Raw genomic sequence first — 19,261 nt, forward strand, 5'->3', positions numbered from 1 at the left:
AACATCATAAATCAAATTAAAAATAACATAAATAATTAAAAAATATTTAATCGAGCTCCTGTCACACCGATCTACCTAAGTCTGAGGATTGCTTGAAAGTCAAACAAACATAGGGTGAGCTTCGAAGCTCAGTGTGTTGCATATAATACAATCAACAAATATCATTTCAGACATATCTCATAAATAGAAACAATATCAGAACATATCAATTGTAGATTTTTAATCCTATCTCTATCTACTACACACTATCTTCGATGATTTCAGCACACCATATAGGGTATTAAATACTCATCCAACCTACACAGCACTTAGTGTCGGTATGACACTTTTCATAATATTTGTAGTCTAGTTGTCAAATCATTAGGAGAATAAAAAAATTTAGATTTCAGTTTTTGATTTCAACTTTCACCATTCGCTATTTTTTCGGGTTTTCATCACACCTTGACAAATTTTGATACAAGTACTACTATGTGAAATCCCAAACCTAAAGCGTCAACTAGAGGTCTGCATGGGCTGGGTCGGGCCGGGCCCATAAAAAAATTTAACCCTCTTTCAAGGCCCGAGCCTGGCCCGGCCCGAAATATGGGCCTAGAAATTTGTCCAAACCCGGCCCAAGAAAAAATGGTAGGCCCGAGCCTGGCCCGGCCATATTAATTTTTTTTGCTTTTTTTATTAAATAAAAAACTTTAAAATATAATAAATTAAATACATTTAAAAACATAAAAACAAATATTAAAACAAAAAATAAATAAAAAATGAGACTAAAATAATTCTTAAAATAATACATAGATTAAAAATATAATAAAAAATAATTATATTAAAATTGAAAAATTGAAACAAATTAGAACTAAATTAAGAACCAAATTATATTAATAACAAAATTTTTACAATATCAAAATAACATTAAAAATAACAAAAATAGTAAAGTAAAAGTACTAAAGTTACTTAAAATTAAAAATAAAAAAATTTTAAAAATAATTTAATATTAAAATCGAGCCGGGTCGGGCTGGGCTCGGGCTAAAAAAATCTTACCCGAGGCCCGGCCCGTTTTTTAAACAGGCCTCTTTTTTTGTCAAAGCTCATTTTTCGGGCCTATATTTTTACCCAAAACCTCTCAATTTTCGAGCGGGTCTTCGGGCCGGGCCGGGCCAGGCCTCCCGCCCATGCACACCTCTAGCGTCAACTAAATCACCAATCAAACTATTTTCCAAAATCAATTCATTAAGATTGACATTTCTAATAACAAAGTTACAATGAAAAATTTCGACCTAAATCCCCAAATTAACTTCTTAGTTTCTAGGTCGTCGGAGAACTAACCATCTTGCCAACTTTACTTAAAAACTCAAACAATTAATAAACGAAACCTTTAACCCACAACTAACGAAAAAGAGCAGCCACTTACCACAGAAGAAACTTAAAAGCATTTATGCGATAAATAGATAGTATGATCTCACCTCGATGACGATTAGAATTGCAAAAGAAAAATGAGAAGAACTAAGTGTTGGACGGCACAAGATAAGTATGAAACCAACCAAAGAACATAAAAGTAAAAGAACAAGAACCATGGAACTAGCAAACTGCGGTTGGAAAGAAAGAGAGAAAGAAAGAAAGAAAACTAATAAAAGAAAAACAAATATGAGATTAAGGTTGGAATAAAGCAACAGAACGTGGGAATTTTGGAAAAGAAATTAATTTTAGTTTAATAAAGGAACAATATAATCCCTTTTAATAACTACTCAGATTCCCTCAGAATTTAAATTTACTTCGAACTCTACCATGCAAACGACAGAAAATATGAGACCAGTAAATTAACAAACTCATTCTTGTCAAAACTTGCGCGGAAATTAAACTTAAGTCAAAAGCTCAAAAGCCTATAACTTCAAACACACACAAATCACTTAACCACTTAAACAAATAGTTAATTATAGTAAAATTTAACAAATTAAATATCTAAATTTTTGAGGGGATACAATTATATATATAACGATAAAATGTATCTTTCTTTTTATTTTCTCAATCAATTCACATACTAAAGATTGGATGGAAAATACCTAGAAAGACTCAATATAGCTAAATCATGTTTGTTGAATGCAGTTTCTAAAAGAGAAAAAGATGAAACAAACCATTCCCCAACCGAAAATAGAGGATGGTGAAGAAGTGACACATGAAGCTACAAAAGCAGCAGTGAACAGAAGTGTGCACTTAATTTCAGCTCTACAATCAATACATGGCCACTGGCCAGCTGAGAATTCTGGCCCTATGTTTTTTTCTGCTCCTTTGGTCATTCCTCTTATTCCTTTCCATTTATTCATATTATATATCTATTTATATATTTCTTCTAATTTGCCTTGCTGAAGATCACAAATTTTTATGCAAATCTTATCCTAATCTTTGCAGGTCATGTCTTTATATATCACAGGGCATCTCAATACCATGTTCTCATCAGAACATCGCAAAGAAATTCTCCGTTATATTTACTGCCATCAGGTTATAAATTTGATTTTGTTTTTCCTAAATAAATGAAGGGTATCTTTGTTCTTCATTTGAGTATATATGACATATGATTAGGTGTATATGCATTAAATAGTGGACTAGTATTAATAAATATTAAAACTTGGATTTGCATGGCAGAATGAGGATGGAGGATGGGGATTATACATAGGGGGTCACAGCACAATGTTTTGCACAGCTCTCAACTACATTTGTATGCGTTTATTGGGAGTAGGACCTGATGGTGGCCTTAATAATGCTTGTGAGAGAGGCCGAAAATGGATTCTTGATCGTGGGGGTGTCACTACCATTTCTTCTTGGGGGAAGACTTGGCTTTCAGTATGTCATCTTTTTTTTTTTACAACGAGATTTACCATCAAACTTAATTCTTTTTATATTAAATATATATTTCTATTTAATTTGGTTGTAGATACTCGGTGTTTATGAATGGTCAGGTTGCCAACCAATGCCTCCAGAATTTTGGCTCTTTCCTTCTTATTTTCCCATTCATCCAGGTTTGCAATATTTATTTGTTTGTGGTTAAGTCAAAGTATGTATAATTTTGAGTATTAAAATTTTAGAATTCGGATCATTTTAATATTGAATCATTTTGAATTTTATTATTTAGATATTAAATCGGAATACAACATAAGATATGCAGAGTTAATTGTATATATTAACGATGATGATATTCTAATGCAGCAAAGATGTTTTGTTACTGTCGAGTAACGTACATGCCAATGTCGTATTTGTACGGAAGAAAATTTGTGGGTCCAATCACACCTCTAATTTCACAATTAAGAGAAGAACTCCACATTGAACCATATAATGAAATCGATTGGAGTACAAAGCGGCATTTATGTGCAAAGGTAAAATTTATAATCATAATGTATGACACAATATTTATAATTAAAATGTAAATGAAAAAATGTTTTATACATGGCATGCAGGAAGATCTTTATTACCCTCATACATGGCTTCAAATATTGCTTTGGGATAGTCTTTACATATTTTCAGAGCCTCTCCTTAATTGTTGGCCCTTTAATAAGTTACGAGAAAAAGCTCTTAAAGTAACAATGGATCTCATTCATTATGAAGACGAAAGTAGTAAATATATTACTATTGGATGTGTGGAAAAGGTAACCTAATTCAATTAGAATAGATTTTGAATATTTTATATATATATATATAGTGATTGTTAATTATTTAACTAATTAAAATTTGATAATACATTGGGCAGCCTTTATGTATGCTAGCTTGTTGGGTTGAAGATCCAAATGGAATTCACTTTAAGAAGCATCTTTCTAGGGTTGATGACTATGTTTGGGTTGGAGAAGATGGAATAAAGATGCAGGTTTGCTAATTATAAAAACACTATAAATAAACTTTCCATATTTAATTAATTTCTCTCTAAAAATAATTAAAGTAATTTAGTCCCTATTAATTTCGAGAATCAACAATTAATAATAATTAATCACAATATTAATATTTTTGTTAATTGTACATATTTTTGTTGGTATAATGACAACTTTAACTCTTAAAATTTAGTAAATTTTGAAAGTGAGCAATTAAGGACAATTAATCATGGTGTCAATGTTTCTTGTCAATTGTACATAATTCTGATCGGTATGATAACAAATTTATCCCTCGAAATTTATATATTCGGCATAAAATGTTGTCAGGATGTGTAAATGTTGCGGGCTAAATTTGTTATTATACTAATAGAATATTTGTACAATTGACGAAAAATATTAAAGTTGTGATTAATTATCCTTAGTTGTTCATTTTCGAAATTGATCAAACTTAATTTATTTTGAATTTTTTAAAAAAAAAAGAATCAATTTACTTAATATCAAAATTAAAAGAAATCATAGAGATCTTTTTACTGTATATTTTCAATATTTCACCATGCAGAGCTTTGGAAGTCAAGTTTGGGATGCTAGTCTGGTTCTCCAAGCTATGCTTGCTAGCAATTTATCTAATGAAATTGGACCTACATTGATGAAGGGGCATAGTTTCTTAAAGAACTCACAGGTTTAATGTTTAGGTTTCTTATTCACCTCTATTTTAATTTCTCCAACCTTCTACTTAGAATTGATGGTTGAAAGATTTGGTTGAAAATTTTAAGGTTAGGGATGATCCTCCAGGAGATTTTAAAAAAATGTTTAGACACATTTCTAAAGGATCATGGACGTTCTCTGATCGTGATCATGGATGGCAAGTTTCTGATTGTACTGCAGAAAGTTTAAAGGTAATTTTGTTTTAATTACAATTAAACACAATGCATTTTGATTTTGAAACAAATTTGCAATTGGAAATTATTGCTTAAAAGCCTGTTAATTGTTTTTGCAGTGTTGCCTATATTTTTCAATGATGGCACCTGAAATGGTAGGTGAGAAAATGGAAAGAGAGCATGTCTATGATGCTGTCAATGTTCTTCTATCTTTACAGGTATAGATTGTAATCCAAATACTGACGGAACTAGAAAATTATTTTAGAGAACTAGAAATAAATAATAAATTTTGTAAGATAAAATATGATTTTACCATCATATTAATTTATGATTTGACAAAATTGAAAGAGTTTTTATAGTAAATTTATCATTTTTCGAGGCCAAAACTCATACCTACCCGCTGAATACCAATAATTAATTAGTACATATCATATCATATAATAAAGATATATTAATGTCAAATTATTTTAATTTGTCCTTATATGATAAACATCTTGGTCTTAAGTATATTCTATGATACAAATTATTGCAGAGCAAAAATGGAGGTTTTTCAGCTTGGGAACCAGTAGGAGGTGGATTCTGGTGGGAGGTAATAATTAATTTAATATTTGTACCAATTTTTTAGAAAGTCGAAGGCAGAAAATTATTTTAGAGATAAAAAATAAACGATGAAATCTTAAAGACTAGAATATAAATTTATTATTATATTAATTTATGATTTCATAAAATTTTTAAGAAATATATATCTGAGTTAGCATTTTTAAGAGGCCAACATCACTGCTTGCACTTGTCTTTACTCAGGTGCATGTGTGTATGTAAATTTATTACCAATTAACTAAGAGCAATTCTTCACCTTGAATTATCTTTTCAGTGGTTAAATCCAGTTGAGTTTCTTGAGGATCTAGTCAAAGAATATGAGTAAGATTCGTTTTTCTTTTCCTTTTATTTGGTGAAAAGAGCTATTTAGTTTTCTTAATTTTAATATTGAACAAATTGAACTTTTAAAAAAAAAATTAGAGTAATTTAATCTCCAACAATTTTGAAAGTGAGCGATTAAAGATAACTAATCACGGTGTTAATGTCTTTAGTCAATTATGTAAAAATCTGATTGGTATAATAACAAAATTTAACCATCGATATTTATATATTTTGTTAATTTGATCTTAATTTTAAAATTCAACAAATTTAGTATCAATATTTACACATTTACAAAAAGGATCACAAGTTAAGTTTGTTAAATCATGATCAAATTGATACAATGTGTAAATTATGAGAGCTAAATTTGTTATTATATCAGTAAAATTGATGAAAAATATTAACGCTGTGATTAATTATCTTTAATTGTTCACTTTCAAAATTGATAGGGATTAAATTACTCCGATTTTTTAAGAGGGACCAATTTACTCAATATCGAAATTGAGACGGACTGGAGAAGTATTTTTTACCAATTAATTTCATTAGCCATTCAATGTAATTGGAAGCCCGTTTATATATTTTTAAATCAATGAAAACAAAAGAAAAAGAAATTGTAAATTCCAGGTATGTAGAGTGCACTTCATCTTCAATCCAAGCACTTGTTCTTTTCAATAAATTATACCCAGAGCATAGAAAAAAAGAGATTGAAATTTGCATCAGGAAAGCTGCAAAGTTCATTGAAGATATACAATACTCTGATGGTTCTTGGTAAGTACTTAATAAAACATGAAATTTGATGGGATGGATATATAATTCCTATATATCTGTGTGTGCGTGTGTAGGTATGGAAATTGGGGAATTTGCTTCATTTATGGGACATGGTTTGCACTATCAGGTCTTAAAGCTGCTGGGAAGAACTTCGAAAATTGCTTGGCTATTAGGAAAGGAGTTGATTTTTTGCTTAAAACCCAAAGAGAAGATAGTGGTTGGGGAGAGAGTCACCTTTCTTGTCCCAATAAGGTAATTAATATTTAATATAAATTTCCTTTTTGTTCATATGGTGAAATTATCTATTAGTCCCTGTATTTGTATAAAATTTGAGATTTTATCCTCTTACTTTTACAATTTAAAATCCTAGTCCAATCATTATCGTTGTTGCCAATTCATGCCAAAATTTATTAATTTAACATGTTTATTTTCTGTCGATCATATAACACATCATTGAGGATAGACTAATCAAAATTTCAAGTTGACAAAATTTGACAGAAAAATACTTGTGATTTTAATGATTAGACTGAATTTTTTTTTTTGACTTAACTAGACTGAAATTTTTAAATAAAAAAATTGAGCTTTAATTTGTATCATTTTAAATACAGAGATAAAACCTCAAATTTTGTCAAAATATAAGGACGAACAATATATTTTTACTTTCATATATATTTAATTATATAAATACTTTTTTTGGTCCTTGTTGATAAAAGGTATACACACCCATCGACGGAAAAGAATCGAATTTGGTAAATACTGCACAGGCTTTGATGGGTTTAATTATTAGTGGTCAGGTATGCTCTGCTTACAATTGTCATTTTATATTATAATCCTAATGTGCCCAAATAAAGAAAGGCTTATACATTATTTTTAATTTGATTATTATTATCTTTTTAATTAAATTTGGCCTCAATCTTTTAAAATAAAAATCGAATTTGACCATCAATATTTCAAAAATAGTTAAATTATTTTTTAACGAAAATATTAACTAAAATATTAAATTTTTAAACATGACAACTAGCATTGCAATTCAATTCGCATATACTTCATGCTATTTAAAAAATGAACTTTTATATACTTTTTGAATTTAGATTTTTTTCAAATACTTTTATAAATTTTAAATTATTTGTTGGCCCGACATATAAGATAAACGATATTATGTCAACACAAAATAAATGTAAATTACCATGTCAACATCATTAACAAATTAATGTTTTGAAGGTGAAATTTAGCATTATTCCAAAACTATATATATATTCTAACCTTAAATTTATTGCTACGTTGATTTTCTTTATCACTATACATATAACCATATGTTACTAAATAGGCTGAGAGGGATCCTACACCTTTGCATCGAGCTGCAAAATTGTTGATAAATTCTCAGCTACCAAATGGTGATTTTCCCCAGCAGGTAGGTTTCTTTATGGTGTACCTGCTTCTTTATGTATACACCATTAAGAGAAAAGGGAAAGGAAATGGGATAAAAGTGATAACCAGGCTTTTGTATTAGGAGTTAGATTGTATTTTGCCTTGTTATTAAAAAAATATAGTAAGTTAGTCTTTATATATTAGATCAAGGAATAAACTAATCTTTCTGTTATAAATTTCATCTATTTCTATTATTAAAAATTGGTCCCTGTAAGTTAGAATGAAATATACATGGCATGTAATTGTTTAGTTATTTTATCAGCCACGTCAGTTTTTAACAGTAGAAATTGATAAAACTTTTAACAATAAAGGAACAATTTGTTCTTTGGTCTAATCTATAGAAATTAATTTATCTATTTTTTGAGTAACTGGAACAAAATATAATCTGACTCTTAATACAAAGACTTTCATAATACTATTACTAGGAAATATATATGTATATATATAATATTTTTGTGATGATGTAATTTTTGGATCAAATGAAAAATGGCAGGGACTAGCTGGAGTTTTCATGAGGAACTGTATGCTACACTATGCATTATATAGGAACATTTTCCCACTGTGGGCTTTGGCTGAGTATCGCAACCATGTTTCACCTTCAAAATATGTATCTTTTGAATAAAAAAAAAATCTATAAGAATATTATATATAATAAAATGTGTGAGTATTTAGTATATTAGTAGTGTATTTTTTTATTTCACATATAGTCTTAAAAATTGACATGTATTTCGTTTTTTGTAAATATTTTTTTTAATATTTTACTATATCTTATAGGACACTTGTCAACCTGACAATGTACCAAATAATTTTTCTAATAAAATAGTACAATATATATAATTTTTACATTTTCATTGTATTTTAGTTTATTTCATCTTTGACTTTTATAAATATTTTAGTAAGCTTAATCTCCCTTATTGATCTCTGATATTTCAAATTTTATTTCTGCAAAATGATAAGATTGTCAAGGCTACTTAGAAGTATGAGAAGATGCCTCTTGAGCTGAAGTTCTCCTACAAGTAGGCTTAGCTATGATATTTTAAAAAATATTAGTTCAATTAAAACATTCCTAATTCATTAGTATAGTTTGCTATGATATTATCTATGCACTAATGAGCCAATAAAGTAAGGTTAGCAGCCTTCCACATGCTAGGAGTAGCAACTCTAGTACTATCAAATGAAATTGGAGGGGCGTATTGGTTAGGGTTTCATAATTAATTATTTATCCTTCTTTTAGAAGATTTGGTTATTCAAAAATAGATAGGAACAGTAGAGATTTATTAATAATTTTAGATAAATTAGTTAAGTTATTTTTAATTAGGTTGGGTGATTTAGATTAATTTGATGTTCAAATGCAAAAAAAAAACCCTCTAATTTAGCCATGGCTACTAAACTTGCTAGAGCTTGAGTTCAAACACCAAATGCTACATGCTAGAAATACCTATAAAGGTAACGAGGCTAGGGATATGTTAAGGGGAACTACTAAAGCATATTCAATAAACTAATCTACCCCTTTTATTAAAAAATATCAAGGGAAGAAATGCAGAGAGAAGGGAGAAGGGCTTATTTATAATTGTGATGAACCATATTCTGCTAGACATCAATGTAAATGATTCGGGTCTAAATTTTTAAGAGTTATTCGTAAAAAGAATTTAACATTTATAAAAGCGCTTGAATAAAGATTTTTTACGTTTTTAACTTAATTTGTAATTAAAATTAGGAGAATGCTAACATGTTTAGAATAAAATACATAATAGATAAATCAAATATTGCTTAAAAATGTAATAAAAACATAATTTTAAATTTGATATACAATATTTAAGAAGTCCGTACTTTAAAATAGATTTGACCCTTATTTAACCATTTTGAAAGGTTTGACTTTCATTTAAGCATTTTTGTAAATGTTAAACCCTTTAAATAATGATTTTGAAAAGTTTAATTCTTATATGAACAATCCTTAAAAAGGATGGACCCAATTTGAACATTTAACCAACGTAAAACTAGAAACTGAAACTATGAAAGAACTAGGTTGAGTAAATCTACAAGATTCTGACTTCAACCTTGAGGACAAGCCTTTTCTCCATGGAGTAATGTTGGGGATTTGGTTCTAATTAATTTGATTGGTTTTAATGCAAGTTGATTATGAATCTTAAAATTTCCTTAATAGTTTAAATAAAACTTTCCCGATTAATTATATCCAAAAGAGCATAGAATGCACGTTATAATTTGTCCTTAAAATGATAAATATCTTGTTTTAAGTTTGTTCTAATGATTGCAGAGTAAAAATGGTGGTTTCTCAGGTTGGGAGCCAGCAGGAGGTGGATTCTGGTGGGAGGTAATAACTATTTCAATATTTGGATTAGTCTTTATATACATGTCATTACATTTGCTATCAATAACTTTCACCTTAAATTATTTTTTTAGTGGCTGAATCCAGTCGAGTTTCTAGAGGATCTAGTTAAAGAACATGAGAAAAAAGCTCATCTTTTCCGTTAATAAATTTCATTAATTAACTAATGTAAAAGAAACCAATTTATAAAATTATATATTAATGAAAGGAGAGAAAAAAAACAAAAGTAAACTCCAGGTATGTAGAGTGCACTTCATCTTCAATCCAGGCACTAGTTCTTTTCAAGAAATTATACCCAGGGCATAGAGAACAAGAGATTGAAATTTGCATCAGAAAAGCTGAAAAGTTCATGGAAGATATACAATACCCTGATGGTTCTTGGTAAGTACATAATAAGGCCTTTTCATTTCTTCAAAGCATGAATTTGATGGGATTTCTCCATAACATTGACAAACATAAAATACAACTATATATAGGTACGGATGTTGGGGAATATGCTTCTTTTATGGGACATGGTTTGCACTCTTAGGTCTTAAAGCTGCTGGGAAGAACTTCGAAAATTGCTTGGCTATTCGGGAAGGAGTTGATTTTTTGCTTAAAACCCAAAGAGAAGATAGTGGCTGGGGAGAGAGTTACCTTTCTTGTCCCAAAAAGGTAATTAATATTTAAAGAAGGTTTTCTTTTCTTCATTTAATTGAAAGGATGGTATAATATAATATGATAAATGAATTTAGATTTTTGTTTAATCTGAAATTTTAAGTATGATTTACTTTCCACCACGCAGATATTAATATAGTACAATTTTACACATATACAAATAAATAAATTTATTCCATATGAAAATAATTGAATTGAATTTATTTATTTTTGTAAATGTTTACATATCACATGTGCATTAAATCAAAATTGATATACAATTTTAAAATTTATATCTGTTGAGGGTGGATCAGTTCATTTGGGAGATATTTTCGAAGTGTTATTACTTGAGTAGCCAACAAAACCCCCCAACAATAGAAGGTTTTGTCTTTGGGAAGAGTTTTATCTCCCGTGCTCTTCTGAGAGCTAACATGCCTTGAGAGACTGGTTCGTAGAGCAGGGAGCGCCTCGTTTGTACATGGGCGCACAGCCACCCGCCAAGTGAACACTTTCGACTCTATGAATCAAGCCCTCAAGATATACTAACTCTTAATAGAATACGAGAGGCAAAATTCTCTCTAAGAGATAATACTGTTGAAAGTTAAATTAATTACCTAACTTTCAAAAGAACCGACTCATCCACTACAATATTTTATCTAAATCGCACATTATCTCATATCACGCTTAATTCTCTCCGTAAATGACATATAATTATAAATACTTTTATTTTTGTTGGTTTTTGATGAAAGGTATATACACCCATTGAGGAAAAAGAATCGAATTTAGTAAATACTGCACAAGCAATGATAACTTTAATTGTTAGTGGCCAGGCATGCTTTACGTACAATTAACAATGATTTTATGACTTAATGTACCCAAAAACAAAGATTCTATATATTTTAAAATTATTGGTGTGTTGATTTTCTTAATCACTATAAGATATATGCATACGCTACTAAATAGGCTGAGAGGGATCCTATATCTCGACATCGAGCTGCAAAATTGTTGATAAATTCTCAGTTGCCAAACGGTGATTTTCCTCAGAAGGTAACTTTTTATATTTGTATATAAATCATTAGAAAAATGGAAAGGAAAAGAAATATTTAATTATATTTACTAATTTTGTGGTTTTGGATCAAATGAAAATGGCGGGGAATGGTGGAGTCTTTATGAGGAACTGTATGTTACACTATGCATTATATAGAAATGATTTTCCACTGTGTGGTATTTGGTGAGTATCGCAACCATGTTTGGCCTTCAAAATATATATGCTTTTGAATCATAAGGATGGATCGAGAATTATGTATAATAGATTGGTTAACCTACGATCCGAGTAAAAATAATGATGTAATAAGTTTCTTGAAAACCGCATAAAAATCGATGTAGCTTTGATTGGAATCTAAGGTTGAAGGGTAGATGTTATAGTATCTTGGATTCAAACTTCAATATATGTGTGTGTTTTTCTGAATTTTATGTAAAAAGTAAAAATACTCTTAAATAATGTTTATTACTTTGAAAAAATAATCTTTTAATAATTTAACAACTTGATTAAAAGGGGTTGAGAGAAGGAAGAAGGAAGAAGAAAGAGGAAGAGATCTTCCCTCAAAAAGAAAAATTCTATGAACTACATTTTGTACTCTATTAGACATTAACTTTTGATTTATTCTTAATAAAGTTTGAGTATCTTTTTAATAATTTTACTTTTGTTAATTAATATCTATAAACTATATAAAAGGAAGGTAGCAAGACTATATTTTTCTTTCTTTTTGTTTTTTTTTAATTGTGGAGTGAGAAATAAAGTTGATTGAGATTGAACTCAGTTGATTGAGATTGAACTCAAACTCTCGTGTTTACAATTTAATGTTTTTATCACCAGGTCAAGAGATTGTTGGCATACTCAGACTATCCTTTGGTAAGTATGCTAACTCTATTTTCACATTATAACAAAAGTATAATAGTTTAGTTTTGGTCCTTTTATTATGTCTAAATTTTAATTTTAATTTTTGTACTTTTATTTCTAACGTAATTTAGTTTTTATGTTTCTTTTAATTTTATAAGTTTATAACTGTTAAAGGTCGTTAAGTTATGTATTTTTAAGTGCTAAAATGTAATTTTATCATTTATTAACTTATCTCTTTATAATTTTTAAAAATTAAATTAAAATTTTATCATCTTTAAATAGTAAAATACAATTTAACTATTTACTTGTACAAGCCCAATTTTGGGCCCAATACTCAAAACCCCAAAACCCAAATTTCAAGCCCAAACCCCTAACCCAATAACATGACCCAAACACAAAAAAAAAAGAAACCTAAAAACCCTAGCCACCGCCCTATACTTAACTTTCACCATACTTTCGACCCCCACCATCGCCTCAATGCTAGTGGCACCTCCACCACCGCCTCGCTCCACTACCATTTGCTGCTGCAACAATAGGAGAGAGACAATGTAATATAAAAAAAAAGATTTGTAATGGCTATTTAAGGCCGAATCAAAAACGATGTACGTGGGATTTTGGGGGAAAAAAAATAAAAAGCAATTTTTGATTTTAAACACTAGCAAGAGCAGAAGACCACAGCAATATCAAGAGCAAAAATAGTCCAAACAGAGAATAAACATCTAATAGCCCAAGGTGATTTCATTTAGTTATCATCGTTATTTTCTTTCTTTTAACCTATTTTACTCAAAAATACGATTTATTATAAACATATAAAAAATACAAAAAAAAAGGTAAAAAATATACCTGAGGCGATTTTCGCCATCAGGTGTACGGTGGTCGAACAACACAAGACGGCTGGCCTCGGCTGATCCGTGGCGATCGGTCCCCGGCCGAAATCGCCTCTCCCTCTCTCTCCCTTTTTTTTTCTTTAGCAGCTAAAATGAAATTTTTAGAAGTTTTAGGCTTTTATAGCCTACCAAAACGGCACCGCTTTTGGTGCCTGTGCCAAGACCCAAAACGACGCTGCTTTGAAGCGACCCGACCGATCCGACCCGCTCCACTCGGGATCCTCGTGTTTTCGCTCTTAGGGGTTAATTTGCTGGGTCCTTCCGCTTTTCTATGATTTTCAATCAGGTTTTCCTGTATTTTAATTTGGCCCTATAATTTATTGCACTTTCCAATTTAGTCTCTCTTGGTGCTGCTGCGTTCGATCAAAAGGAATAATTGCTTCCACGGTCCCTCCGTGTTTGCGCGCATTCAATTGGGTCCTTTTATTTTAAATTCCCTTAACTTCATTGTTAATTCACTTTTGTCCATTTTTTTACTTTTCTCATTATTTTATTTTAGTCTTAATATTATTCATACTATTCTATTTCATTCTCGCTATCATTATTATATTTTATTTATTAGCATGGTATTATTATTATTATTATTACTTAGTATTATATACATATATATCATATAGTATTATTAATTTGTTTTAATATTATTATTTTGGTTAATGTATTTGATGACCTCATATGTATTCTTTTAAAATATATATATCTATATATTATACTCCTCATTATATATACCTATATTAACATTGCATTGTGCCTATTCTTTAAGCATTATATACATATATTTTTCTTTTATATATTATATATATTTTACGTACATACTTTTAATATTATCAGTATTCATTTTTAAAATATACGTATATATTTACGTAATATTGTTCATTTTTTGTCACATTGTTATTATTCCGATATGTATACACCATTACTATACCTATTTATTCTTGACGGTTATTTTTACTATTATTCCTAATATATATATTATGTACACATTTTTTAATATCATAGTATATATATATTTAACGCCATATTCTTGTTATACCTATTTTCACCTTTATTATGTTTTATACACAAATATATATATATACTATATAATTTTATTACGTATACATTTCTATATACTACGCATGCGTATCCTTTAATATTATATTATTGTTATTATGTATGTATATATTTCCTTATATATTTCTTATTACTTCTATTATTATGTATGTACCTAAATACATATATGTATATACCTTTTATCATTATTATCATTACCATTGTCATTTATTTTACTATTTTTCTTACATTCGTTTATTTATTTATTCGTTCGCGTGTTCGATTGTTTTATTTCCCTCACATATGTGTTTACATTTACATATTTCTAAGCTTCACTATTGTTTCATTTTTTTAATTGCTTTTTGACGCTATCACATCTATCATTGTGTCGTTATACATATTAATACCATAGCATTTATGTTTCATTATAAATCACGTTTTTACTCAATATATATTAAAATAACCCTTTCATAAAAGTGATATTCCGTATTTTGTAATTCGAGATAATCGTGCCCTAACTTACTGGGTTTCGACTTTTCTCATTTAACCTAAATAACGGAATATATTCTTTTTAAATCATTATACAAGTTAAAAATGCTTATTCTCGAAAATGTGAAGTGTTGTGCCCTAACTTACCGGGTATGATATTTTGTCATCTCGAAATAAGAATTTTGTTCAGAAATAAAGGCAATATTCGGTGTTTGAGAATTCGAGAAAACGTACCCTAACTTACTGGGTTTCGACTTCTCTCGTTATTCTAAATAATCGAATACCCTTTTAATGAAATACACAGATTTCATAAAAGGCAAGCTCGCTCTCGAAAATTTAAGATGTCGTGTCCTAACTTACTGGGTGTGACATTTTATATTTTGAGACGAGAGAGTCTTTAACACTTGAGCTTTTTATAAAGAAGGATCGTATTTTAAAATTCTTTCAAACTTTTTTTAATTTTCGATACTAAGACACTAATTAATCAACTAGGTACCAATTTTGGGCGTATCGAGGGTGCTAATCCTTCCTCGTATGTGAATCGACTCTCGAACCCATTTTCGATTTTCAGAGACCAAAATTATCGTTTAGGTAAATCTTAACTTTTATTAAAATGATTAACTTAAGATGATCCGATCACACCTAAAAAGATTGGTGGCGACTCCAGTTTTTTTTTTCATTTTCATTTTTAAAATCCAAGTCGATTCCCGTTTTTTTAAAAGAAAAAATGGTTACGACAGCTTGGCGACTCCACTGGGGACTTTTATAAGAGAGTCAAGCCACAAGTTGATTAACTCTTGTCTTTTATCGAAAATTAAAATTTGGTTTTGAAATACGATCCTTTCATCGCATTTCATCGCCTATTTTGTGGTCTAAATAATACCGCCACGTTGGTCCGATTCTTTAAATAGTATTGCATATTGCATTGCATGACCGTTGTGGTCACACCTCTTAAGTGGGAGCGAAACTATTCCTTCGTGAGGTTTTCACCTCCGTGCGGGATAGTGGATTGCTTTCGGATACATCCGTATCTATGTCTTCGTGAGATTTTCATCTCCGTGCAGCCATAGGGAAATGTATTCCCCTGAACTGAACTCGGTCTGTATGAGCCTATAATGGGTGAAGATCGAGGAATCTGCTGGTTCAGGTACTCTTATTCTAGAATCAAACCCCATGTAGCGAGCCTTAATAACCCGCCCTAGGTAGAGCCACTCCGAAATCCTAGTGGTTACCCGAGCAAGTGCTATATATATTATTCTTCGCTTGCTTTGAACTGCATAAACCATCGACTTGCTTTGTTTTACTTTCATTTGTATTTGCATGGCATTTTCATCATAAAAGGTGTTGATTCGTGTTCGGTTCCTAAATAGATAGCTTATCATGGAAAAGGGGTTTTTTGATAAAGTAGAAGACAACGCGGCTGTCCGGGTATGGACTGAGACAACACAACAAGAGAAAGGTGATAGTCTTACCAAGGGGTATGTGTCAGAGCTATGGAATTTCACTCGGATCAGCGTAACCCAAAATAATCTCCAAGAATTGAAAGAAATATGGAACCGTGGGACGACGAGTTCAAACAATTATTCTATTGTCATTACGGTGATTTACCTTATCGCTTCGATGTCAAGGTAGACGAGCACTGCTTTGAGCCCTTGCCCAATATTGGAATTCCGCTTACGCTTGCTTCACTTTCGGAAGGTAGATTTGGTACCTACTATAGAAGAATACACGACCTTGCTCCGCTGCCCAAAGATTCAAATAGATGAATTTATACCGGACCGCCAACGCCCCAAAGATTTTCAAAAAACGATGAACATCACGGGATGAGCGAACATGGGTGACAACCCGGATCAAACAAAAGGAGATTGTAAATGCATCCCATGGAGAAACCCGAGGATCTAATCTTAGCGCACCCGACGTGAAAAAAGGGTAGATGTCTTCGCCTTAAGCATCTATGGATCGGTCATCTTCCCAAGGCTTTGGGGCATGTAGACGAGGTCGTTGTTGACCTTTTGACAAAGCTTAATAAAGGAACCACACTGCACCCGCAATCTTGGCGGAAACTTTCAGATCATTAAATGCTTGTAGAAGAAGCGGTGAAGGAGATTTATTGGATGTGCATGACTTTTGCTATCCTGGCTCCACGACCATTTTGGAAAGTGGAAAAGGTCTCATATCGTATCTTCTCGAAAATTACTCTCCATTGAAAGAGTTAGTGGCTACACCGAGGCGAGATGATGTAATGAAGAAAATTGGATGGATGTTCTCCAAAATCTGCAAGAAGAAGATGTTGAATGGAGAGCCCGTGGATGGTCCCCGATGAAATATTATATCGATGCGGAGATTTTGATTGGGTTCCTTGTTGGGAGTGTGGGGAGCCGTCGGATACGCTCCTCTCGCTTGCATTGCGACAATATAGATCCGCATAGCTTTACACCACCAACATACGGGTTGGCCCAAAGGCGAGTTCACGTTCACAGGAATAATTACAAAAGAAAGTTCGCGAGATATCAAATGCCTGGAACCAGACTCGTAAAATGAAGAAGTTTGCTGCAAATCCCATGACTACTCCTGAGTACGACCGATGGTGGAATCAGAGGATTAACGACAACATCCCTACATCAGATCAAGGGAATCCTCAGTCGGTAGAAGAGCACTTGAAAGTAATCCCATCTGAGCTGGAAATCATCAGGCAAGATTTCGAGAGAGAGAGTCTAGAGCTAGAAAAAAGGATCGAGCATTTGGAAGAAGAAAAGATGCAGTTAGGGTTAGACGTCGATGCCCAGAAATTAGAAGTCGAAAGACTCGTAAAGGGAAGAACAAGGTCAAGAGGACTTAGACAGGTTTAAAACGGACTATAAGAAGTGCGAGATCAATAAGAACCATTGGGTTAGGAAAAACATCCCAACAATGGCGACATGAAGTTAGAAAAGAGCAAAGCAAAGCCAACCATGGGAGGAAAAATTTCGCGATACTCAAGCTCGAGAAGGTGCTCTAAAGAGAAGTTTGGTAGAAAGTCAAAATGAGAAAGAAGGGTTAAAGATCCGTATCGAGTTAGAGAGGTTATTATATCAAGATCGCTCAGTAACTCTCGCAATCGAGTTGAAAGCTAGTCGAATAGAATCAAGAATTAAAAAGAATATAGAGGAACTCAAAACAATACGCAAAATCGTGAACTTCAGATAGAGCTCCTCGAAGTAAATAACGAGCGATGGAAGGAGCAACTTCATCAATCCCAAGACCAAGTCAGGAGTAGGGACTACATCATGGGCGAGGCTTTGACTCAAGTACGAGAAGTGGCTGACCACTTGCAAACGTTAGCAGTACAAGCCGATATGCTGAGTTTAAAATACGAGTCAGAGACGGATCGAGGCCAAAAGCTAGCTTGGCTTCTTAGACAGGTTAAGGCCTTAAGTATCAGGGCCAAGCCTTATATGTAATCTATTTTATGTAAAGAAACTTGTTTTCTAGAAAAGTTACTCTAATGAAATCGAATTGGAATCAACGCTGTTTTTGCATCCATCTCATTCATTGCATTCATGCATCAACATTGCATCATACGCACTAAAACTTACAAGAAAACCTAAAAATCATGGCAGTTACCCTGGAACATCGTTACGGTACAAGAGGGAAAACAAAAGCAATGGATCAAAGGTTAGAAAGATTGGAACAGATGCAAAAAGAGATGTAGGATCAACTACAAATACGTATGCAAGAACAGCTGGCCAAAATCCAGCAAGATGTAAGGGACCAGATGCTGGAGTCCCAAAGGAGTATGATGGATCAATTAATGCGTCTATTGGCTGGTGGATTAGAAAAAGGGAAAAGCCCCATAATCAATAATGGAGATGACAACGAAGATCCCGTCTACCCTCCGGGGTTTGTCCCAGCGGACGTTCAGACACAACCTGATGTGTACCCAAGAAGGCCATCAGTCACTATCAGGCCTCAACCATTTCAAACCGGTGTCTCAAGCACAGATGAATTATCAGACTGGTTCGGGCTCTAATCCGGGGGATAATCCGACCAACCCTGTGGTCCTCAATCTCGATGAAGTAATAGAAGCAGAAAAGACAAGGGTAGAACTCCCGAGAGAGCTTGAGGAAAGATGTAGATGGTTGGAAGAAAAATTTAAAGAA

At 31.7% G+C, this 19,261-nt stretch overlaps 2 protein-coding genes across 4 annotated transcripts; both read left to right on the forward strand.

Annotated features, from left to right (window-relative positions):
* Positions 1–2,088: 2,088 nt before the first annotated feature.
* LOC108484216 (lupeol synthase-like) lies at positions 2,089–8,679 on the forward strand. 3 transcript variants are annotated; one of them, XM_053029428.1, is made up of 17 exons: positions 2,089–2,280; positions 2,398–2,487; positions 2,632–2,829; positions 2,921–3,005; positions 3,193–3,359; positions 3,441–3,629; positions 3,731–3,844; positions 4,405–4,524; positions 4,619–4,741; positions 4,843–4,941; positions 5,256–5,312; positions 5,595–5,641; positions 6,263–6,406; positions 6,481–6,658; positions 7,120–7,200; positions 7,734–7,817; positions 8,328–8,679. In XM_053029428.1, the coding sequence occupies exons 1-17, from the start codon at positions 2,089–2,091 to the stop codon at positions 8,454–8,456; spliced, it is 2,097 nt and encodes a 698-aa protein (XP_052885388.1). In that variant the 3' UTR covers positions 8,457–8,679. The 3 variants fall into 3 exon arrangements, with proteins under 3 accessions (XP_052885388.1, XP_052885389.1, XP_052885390.1); XM_053029429.1 differs by lacking the exon at positions 7,120–7,200; XM_053029430.1 differs by lacking the exon at positions 6,263–6,406 and having other exon boundaries at positions 2,096–2,280.
* Positions 8,680–9,736: 1,057 nt separating this feature from the next.
* LOC128294068 (lupeol synthase-like) lies at positions 9,737–19,131 on the forward strand. Its single transcript, XM_053029798.1, has 5 exons — positions 9,737–10,166; positions 10,419–10,562; positions 10,658–10,835; positions 11,781–11,864; positions 18,844–19,131. Exons 1-5 carry the CDS (start codon positions 10,117–10,119, stop codon positions 19,129–19,131), a joined length of 744 nt encoding a protein of 247 aa, XP_052885758.1. The 5' UTR covers positions 9,737–10,116.
* Positions 19,132–19,261: the final 130 nt, after the last annotated feature.

This window comes from Gossypium arboreum, chromosome 6 (assembly GCF_025698485.1).
Source record: "Gossypium arboreum isolate Shixiya-1 chromosome 6, ASM2569848v2, whole genome shotgun sequence".
Classification (NCBI taxonomy): Eukaryota; Viridiplantae; Streptophyta; class Magnoliopsida; order Malvales; family Malvaceae; genus Gossypium; species Gossypium arboreum.

Bases quoted from the DNA above. Each gene is read 5' to 3' on its own strand.
- LOC108484216 (XM_053029428.1), top strand. From the start codon at position 2,089: ATGCAGTTTCTAAAAGAGAAAAAGATGAAACAAACCATTCCCCAACCG. The intron at 5,642-6,262 runs GTAAGATTCGTT...TGTAAATTCCAG, and splicing joins GATCTAGTCAAAGAATATGA to GTATGTAGAGTGCACTTCAT. The intron at 7,818-8,327 runs GTAGGTTTCTTT...GAAAAATGGCAG, and splicing joins ATGGTGATTTTCCCCAGCAG to GGACTAGCTGGAGTTTTCAT.
- LOC128294068 (XM_053029798.1), top strand. From the start codon at position 10,117: ATGGTGGTTTCTCAGGTTGGGAGCCAGCAGGAGGTGGATTCTGGTGGG. The intron at 10,563-10,657 runs GTAAGTACATAA...AACTATATATAG, and splicing joins CAATACCCTGATGGTTCTTG to GTACGGATGTTGGGGAATAT. The intron at 11,865-18,843 runs GTAACTTTTTAT...ATGCAAGAACAG, and splicing joins ACGGTGATTTTCCTCAGAAG to CTGGCCAAAATCCAGCAAGA.